Source organism: Pocillopora damicornis, chromosome 6, assembly GCF_964200805.1.
Source record: "Pocillopora damicornis chromosome 6, jaPocDami1.2, whole genome shotgun sequence".
Taxonomy (NCBI): Eukaryota; Metazoa; Cnidaria; class Anthozoa; order Scleractinia; family Pocilloporidae; genus Pocillopora; species Pocillopora damicornis.
In genome coordinates this window covers 4,217,793-4,226,552 of record NC_142675.1, presented here as the reverse complement: position 1 = coordinate 4,226,552, position 8,760 = coordinate 4,217,793, and the positions used below count along the sequence as shown (strand labels likewise).

At 37.8% G+C, this 8,760-nt stretch overlaps 1 protein-coding gene across 1 annotated transcript; it reads right to left on the bottom strand.

Moving 5' to 3' along the window:
* Window positions 1-2,298: 2,298 nt before the first annotated feature.
* LOC113671630 (uncharacterized) lies at window positions 2,299-3,657 on the bottom strand. Its single transcript, XM_089210314.1, has one exon. The coding sequence runs from the start codon at window positions 3,521-3,523 to the stop codon at window positions 2,447-2,449; it is 1,077 nt and encodes a 358-aa protein (XP_089066440.1). The 5' UTR covers window positions 3,524-3,657; the 3' UTR covers window positions 2,299-2,446.
* Window positions 3,658-8,760: the final 5,103 nt, after the last annotated feature.

Sequence of the window (8,760 nt, the reverse complement as noted above, 5' to 3'; positions counted from 1 at the left end):
TTTGTCGCGCAGCGTAAGCGCTTTCAATTCTTGTTTTTAGATTATTTTCGTGCATCTATTTGACTACCATTTGGTCATGTTTTACAGATTTAAGGTATCTCACGTACGTAACAATTGGGTTTTTATAAGCTTGAGATTTCCGTGCGTGATAGTTAATTTGCTTATGCTTTCGCCATCATCAGCTATTAAGTGGGTGTTTATTCAAATGATGATTCTGACGGAGGATTGCTATAAGATGCTTTGACAGTGGACAGTCAATTTTTTTTCGATTTTGACGGTTGACGGTCAAATCTCATGATCATGTGCTCATAATTTAATCACTTCGTAGTTGTAAGTTAAAGTCCCAGACCTTAAATATATTCAATAAACGAACATCTTTAGACGCATGATACCTTGGAGGTCTAAAATAATTGTAGTGAGATCCTCTCTCATCCCCACGATTCTTATCATCTTTCCAGGTCTTAATTCCGGCTCTTTCGCGTGTTTATAAGAAATGCAACATTCTAAAACCACACTCCAATATGTGGCATGATTATGTTACCTTCACAAATTTATTATTCAAAATGCTTCTCGACGCAAATTAGGTGCCATGAATCTCTAAGGTTGTTAAATGATCTTTTTTGTTTCTTAAAAAGTTTCCCCTTTTTCTGATCTAAATTAGGAATTCTTAAAAAAAAAGAATATACCTCCATCATTTTCTTGGAAATGTATGAGGAAGGTGAGAACGAAATTCAGTTTTCAGCATAAGTCCAAATTAACGTTTTCCTTTTTACTGACAGTACTTCTCATCCTTTCATGTCAAATTTATGAATGTGGCAGTGAAATTTCATTTTTAATTCAGATCCGTAAATAACAGAGTGGGAGACAAACAAAAACATAGATAAATAAAACAACAAAAGAAAAAAAAATGATTTCACAAGTGATTTGTGTAACCATGACGGCACGATGTTTCATTTACCAATCTTCTGCACGATTCCACCGTCGGCACTTACTATTCGGTCATATAAGTCAGACATGATACTTTTAAACAAGATCCAAGCAGTATGGAAGTGTTTATTCATTCTTTCTATCCTTGTGATGGCTACTTTAATCTTTAACACGTGGAAATTTGACTTTGCTAAAAGCCCAAACAAAGAGAAAGCTACGCAAGAACTCCAACTTTCAGATAGTGTTGTTTGGGTTATTATTGTTCTCTGGTAGCGATTTCAGGCCATTTCGTTGCATTTTAGCTGATATCTCATCTCACTACCACCTGTACTGAGGCAGGCAGCCGGTAGAGGGATGAGAGCTCAGCTGAAACTCGACGATAAATGATATATGATAGATGTGAAATTATCTTGTCACGCTGTGTAAGCGATTTCAGATTGATTTTTGTGCATCTGTTTGGCTACCATTGGGCCATTTTTTAAAGATTTCAGGCATCTCACGTAACAATTGGATTTTTCTGAGCTTGAGATTTCCGTGCGTGATAGTTGCTTCTGCTTTCACCATCATGAATTAAGCGGGTGTTAATTCAAATGATGATTTTAACGGAGGGTAGCTAAAACATGCTTTGATGGTTGACGGTCAAATTTTAGGCCCTTTGATGGCTGACGATCAAGTGTTAGGTCCTTTGACAGTTGACAGTCAAATCTCATGATGTGCTCATAATTGAACTGTTTATTAGTTGTAAGTTAAAGTCCCAGACCTTAAATCTATTTGAGAAATGAAAATCTTTAGACGCATGATGCCTTGGAGGTCTAATAAAATTGTAGTAAGATCCTCTCTCATCACCACGGTCAACAATATGTCAACAATAGAAGTGGAAATATTTTGGCACGATTTTAATTGTTGTCTTTAGATCATCTAAATCAAATGTTTGGCTGCCATTGAGTGAGTTACACAAATAATTCTTGCGACGCTTTTTCTTCGTTTGGGCTTTTAGCATCAAACTAAAGTAATGGGGGGAGAAGAAGAATAGGTTAAGTAAACAAGGGTAAAGAGATTAAACTAAAGTAATTGGGGGGGAGGGGGAGAATAGGTTAAGTTAACAAGGGGAAAACAAAAGAGATTAAACTGAAGTAATGGGGGGGAGGGAGGGAATAGGTAATGTAACAAGGGCAAAAGAGCCCAAACTGGAGTAATGGGGGGGAGAGGGACAATAGGTTAAGTTAACAAGGGCAAAAGAGATTAAACTGAAGTAATAGGGGGTTGAAAGGGCCAATGTGTCAACAGTTTTGTCGCTGGTTGTTGGTACCTTACGCCAAGCGCAAAGTTCCTACAAGGTTCTCTGATTGAGCCAATTTTCTCACAGTTTAAGTTGCTTTTCTATTTTGGAAAGGAATAATTAATATTGTTTTCCTCTACTCACGAGTTTAAAAACGTCTGTTCAGGCGTCAAGCTATTTCATGACAAAATGACTCGCACTGAGTCCTCAGAGAGTAACTACTTCAAAGCTTGAAACGTGTCAATCTATGTTAAATGTTTTCTTTTTATCTTCCTCTCTTACAAAGTGTGCAAACGGCACAATTTCCTCGTGACGGGTTACATTCATGCAGTAAGTTTGTGATCTTCTCGTGTATAATCGTGGATCCTTCTTAAATTCCCTAAGTAAACTGTGATTTGCAAATCGCTCAGGGACATCTCTTTTTACATCTTGAATGAATTCTCTCCAGGCTTTTTTTGTTCCCGTATGAGACCTCGGGTATGGGCGATGCAGAGGATTGTAGACTGTTACAGGAAAGAACAACAACGCTTGCCCACGAAACTTTATCTCTACGACAGAACAAAGATATTTATCTGTGAACCACCAACTAACTTGTTCAAATCGTGTATCCAGCGGAAATATGTGGACGACCGCTTTTGCATGAAAGGCATTAATAACAGGATCGAAATATATGATCGGACTTGTAACCGAAGTGTGGTTCACAAAGTTCTTATTGCAAATCTTCCAGTTTAGTTGGATTAAAGATTTCGCTGGACTGTTCGAATAGTCCATTACACCAACTGCAGGCTCGTAATCCAGAAGCCAGTTTTGGAAAGCTTGGATTGGACTGAGTTGTCTCATTGCTGGAGTTGCTCTTTTGTTGAATTTCAGGGAGATGTCATCGTCAAGAAATATGTAATACACGTAATTGGTGTTTCTCTCTAAAGCGTGGAAGAAAAGCCTGTTACGACCGGATCCCCAAGCGGTTGTGTTGTCAAACAAGTAGGTGAAGTGAGCTGGGCGATATTCTCGGCACTCTGCTTTATAACTTAAAACAACAACGTCACAGCGACATTTTGAACGGTTGCCTAAATCCAGATTTAAAGTGACATTCTTTCGAAGACATCTTTCGGTTTGAGTAAGATAGAGAAATAATTCTTGCGTCGCTTTCACTTGGTTTGGGGTTTTAGCAGAGTCGAATTTCCACGTGGTAAAGATTAAAGTAGCCATCACGAGGGTAGAGAAAATGAATAAACACTTCCATGCTGCTTGGATCTTGTTTAAAAGTATCATGTCTGACTTATCTGGCTGAATAGTAAGGGCCAACAGAAGAATCATGTAAGAGATTGTTAAATAGAACAAGGAGCCGTCATGGTTACACAAATCGCTTGTAAAATCTTTCTTTTTTTGTTTTGTTTTAATTATTTATTTATTTATTTATTTTGTGTTTGTCTTTCCCCCTCCCCCCTGTTATTTACGGATCTGAATAAAAAAAAAATTTTCCTGACACATTCATAAATTTGATATGAAAGGTTGGGAAGTATTGCCAGTAAAAAGGAAAACCTTAATTTGTACTAATGTTTTAAACTGAAGATCATTCTCACCTTTCCTCACATACATTTTCAAGAAAATGATGGAGGTATATATATTTTTTTCAAGAATTCCCAACTTGGATCAATAAAGGGGAAACTTTTTATGAAACAAAGAAGATCATTTAACAATCTTAGAGATTCGTGACACCTAATTTGCATCGAGAGGTATTTTGAATAATGAGTTTGTGAAGGTAACATAATCATGCCACGTATTGGAGTGTGGTTTAAGATTGTTGCATTTCTTATAAACACGTTAAAGAGCCGGAATTAAGACCTGGAAAGATGATAAGACTCTTGGTGATGAGAGAGGATCTTACTAAAATGTTTTTAGACCTCTAAGGTATCATGCGTCTAAAAATTATACTTTATAGAATATATTTAAGGTCTAGGACTTTAACTTACAACTAACAAACAGTTCAATTATGAGCACATCATGAGATTTGACCGTCAACCGTCAACCGTCAAAGCATGTTTTAGCTACCCTCCCGCCTAATAGTTGATGATGGTGAACAAGAAGCAACCATCACGCATGGAAATCTCAAGCTCATAGGAAATCTCAAACTCATACAAATCCAATTGTTACGTGAGATGCCTGAAATCTGTAAAACACGTCCCAATGTTTACTTAACCTATTCTCTCCCTCTCCCCCCCAATACTTCAGTTTGATCTCTTTTGCCCTTGTTAACTTAACCTATTCTCCCCCTCCCCCATTACCTCAGTTTAATCTCTTTTCCCCTTGTTGACTTGACCTATTCCACCCTCCCCTCCATGACTTCAGTTTGATCTCTTTTGCCCTTGTTAACTTAACCTACTCTCCCCCTCCCCCCATGAATTCAGTTTGATCTCTTTTGCCCTTGTTAACTTAACCTACTCTCCCCCTCCCCCCATGACTTCAGTTTGATATCTTCTACTCTTGTTAACTTAACCTACTCTCCCCCTCCCCCCATGACTTCAGTTTGATCTCTTTTGCCCTTGTTAATTTAACCTACTCTCCCCCTCCCCCCATGACTTCAGTTTAATCTCTTTTGCCCTTGTTAACTTAACCTACTCTCCCCCTCCCCCCATTACTTCAGTTTAATCTCTTTTGCCCTTGTTAACTTAACCTACTCTCCCCCTCCCCCCATGACTTCAGTTTGATCTCTTTTGCCCTTGTTAATTTAACCTACTCTCCCCCTCCCCCCATGACTTCAGTTTGATATCTTTTACCCTTGTTAACTTAACCCACTCTCCCCCTCCCCCCCATTACTTCAGTTTGATATCTTTTACCCTTGTTCACTTAACCTATTCTCCCCCTCCCCCCCTCCATTACTTTAGTTTGATGCTAAAAGCCCAAACGAAGAAAAAGCGTCGCAAGAATTATTTTTGTATCTCACTCAAAACGAAAGATGTCTTTGAACGAGTCTCACACTAAGTAGGCAGTGGAAACGTCGCGATCTACATCTCAAGTGACTACCTCGTGAGACAAACGATTAAATGGGTGTTTAGGCTCCGCACTAAAACTCCATAAATAAAAAAGCAAATAAATCTTTAACTTTCAGATTGTGTTGTTTGGGTTGTTATTGGTTTCTGGTGGCGATTTCAGGCCATGTCATTGCGTTTTCGCTAAGATCTCATCCCACTACTACCTGACTGGTAGCCGGTAGTGGGATGAGAGCTCAGCTGAAACTCGACGATGGCAGCAATGTCAGCAATAGATGTTGGAATATTTTGTCACGCAGCGTAAGGGCTTTCAATTCTTGTATTTAGATTGATTTTTGTGCATCTGTTTGGCTACCATTGGGCCATGTTTTACATATTTCAGGCATCTCACGCAACAACTGGATTTCTGTGAGCTTAAGATTTCCGTGCGTGATAGCTGCTTCTGCTTTCACCATCATTAACTATTAGGCGGGTGTCAATTCAAATGATAATTTTGACGGAGGGTAGCTAAAAGGGTCAAATTTTAGGCCCCTTGACGGTTGACAGTCAAATTTTAGGCCCTTTGACGGCTGACGGTCAAATCTCATGATGTGCTCATAATTGAACTCTTTATTAATTGTAAGTCCAAGACCTTAAATATATTCGATATAGGAAAATTTTTAGACACAATACCTTGGAGGTCTAAATAAACTGTAGTAAGATCCTTTCTCATCACTACAATTCTTATCGTCATATATTTCCAGGTCTTAATTCCGGCTCTTTCACGTGTTTATAAGAACTGCAACACTCCTAAACCACAAATTTATTATTCAAAATGCCCCTCGATGCAAATTAGGTGCCACGAATCTCTAAGGTTGTTAAATGATCTTCTTTGTTTCTTAAAAAGTTTCCTCTTTCATTGATTCAAACTAGGAATTCTTGAAAAAAAAAAAAAGAATATACCTCCATTATTTTATTGAAAATGTATGTGAGGAAAAGTGAGAATGAAATTCAGTTCTAAGCATGAGTGCAAATTAACGTGTTCCTTTTCACTGACAATACTTCTCATCCTTTCATATAAAATTTATGAGTGTGGCAGTGAAATTTAATTTTTAGTCAGATCCGTAAATAACAGGAGGGTGGGGGGAAAGACAAACAAAAAAAAACAATAATTAAACAACAAAAGAAAAAAAAGAAAGATTTTACAAGCGATTTGTGTAACCATGACGGCTCCATGTTTCATTTACCAACTTTCTGCACGATTCTACTGTCGGCACTTACTATTCGGCCAGATAAGTCAGACATGATACTTTTAAACAAGATCCAAGCAGTATGGAAGTGTTTATTCAATTTTTTCTATCCTCCTGATGGCTACTTTAATCTTTAACACGTGGAAATTTGACTCTTTCAAAAGCCCAAACGAAGACAAAACGACGCAAGAATTATTTGTGTAGCTAACTCAAACCGAAGGATGTCTTTAATTGAACGATTCTCACACTAAGTACGTAGTGGAAACGTCGCGATCTACAACTCAAGTAACTACATCGTGAGACAAACGATTAAACAGATGATTATTATATAACCATGATTTAAAATTATAAAGCTTTGTATGGGAGTTTAGGCTCCCCACTGGAACTATATAAATTATAAAGCAAATGAATTCTAACCTTCATATAGTCTTGTTTGGGTTTTTTTTTTCCTCTGGTTGCGTTTTAGCTGAGATCTCTTCCCACTACAACCTGTACTAAGATAGGCAGGCAGTAGTGGGGAGAGAACTCTCGACGATGGCAACAATATCAACTATAGATGTAGAAATATTTTGTCGCGCAGCGTTAGCGCTTTCAATTCTTGTTTTTCAATGTCTTGAATTTCGTGCATCTGTTTGGCTACCATTGGGCCATGCTTTACGGATTTCAGGCATTCCACGCACGTAACAATTGGGTTTTTATAAGCTTGAGATTTGCGTGCGTGATAGTTCCTTCTGTTTTCACCATCATTAACTATTAAGCGGGTGTTAATTCAAATGATGATTTTAACGGAGGGTAGCTAAAAGATGTTTTGACGGTTGACGGTCAAATTTTTTCGATTTTGACGGTTGACGGTCAAATGTTAGGTCCTTTAACGGCTGACGGTCAAATCTCATAGTGTGCTTATAATTTAATTGTTTAGTAGTTGTATATTAAAGTCCCAGACCTTACATGCATTCGATAAATGAAAATCTTTAGACGCATGATAGGTTAAGGTTAACAAGGCCAAAAGAGATCAAACTGAAGTCATGGAGGGGAGGGTAGAATAGGTCAAGTCAACAAGGGGAAAAGAGATTAAACTGAGGTCATAAGGAGGGGGGGAGAATAGGTTAAGTTAACAAGGGCAAAAGAGATCAAACTGAAGTAATGGGGGGAGGGGGAGAGTAGGTTAAGTAAATTAAATAACAGATTTCAGGCATCTCACGTAACAATTGGATTTGTATGAGCTTGAGATTTCCGTGCGTGATGGTTGCTTCTTGTTCACCATCATCAACTATTAGGCGGGAGGGTAGCTAAAACATGCTATGACGGTTGACGGTCAAATCTCATGATGTGCTCATAATTGAACTGTTTGTTAGTTGTAAGTTAAAGTCCCAGACCTTAAATATATTCTATAAAGTATAATTTTTAGACGCATGATACCTTGGAGGTCTAAAAAAGTTGTGATAAGATCCTCTCTCATCCCCACGATTCTTATCATCTTTCCAGGTCTTAATTCCGGCTCTTTCGCGTGTTTATAAGAAATGCAACAATCTAAAACCACACTCCAGTACTTGGCAAGATTATGTCACCTTTACTCTTATTGAAACAAATCATCTATTATTGAAAATGCCTCTCAATGTAAATTAGGTGCTATGAATCTCTAAGGTTGTTAAATGATCTTCTTTGTTTCTTATGTTACGGTATTTTCCAAACCGCCAGAAAGATACAACTCGTACAACTCAACTACTTTATTGACCAACGTAATAACTACGAAGCGATATCGACAACCAATACAATAACTATCTTTTTCACTTATCTACGGAGCGACATAAATGCTAATACAATCAGTATCCCTATAACTTAGAGTCCTTTACAAATAATATCACTTAAATCTCGGTGCACTACCGCACAACTCACAGTTCTCTTGAAAATCTTTAACAAACTGTCGACGTCCGTAATTCTTTCTCTCACGTAGCCTTCCACATGGCTTTCAATTCCAGTAAACAACTCTGTCCGGCTCTCGCTTCTCTGGGCTCTTCGCAACAGCAGTTATAGCTCACTAAAAGGCTTATTTCTTTAAGCTAGCGTGACTCCTTATATATCTTTCGGAAATGTTCTAGAATGTTCTAGAGATCTACAATATTGTTATTTTTAGAAACATTACACTATGATTACATCATAACAAAATATGCTGAGTCACGGTTCTAGAAGGTTCTCCTTAAAGTTCTCGCTTAGTCATCATGACTAAATGTTCTAGAAACTTCTTCGTTCTATTTTTAATAATTATGTAACGCAACGCACTCTAAAAAACATGGGCGCTCTCCATAACACTTAAAATGTTTCCCCTTTTATTCAT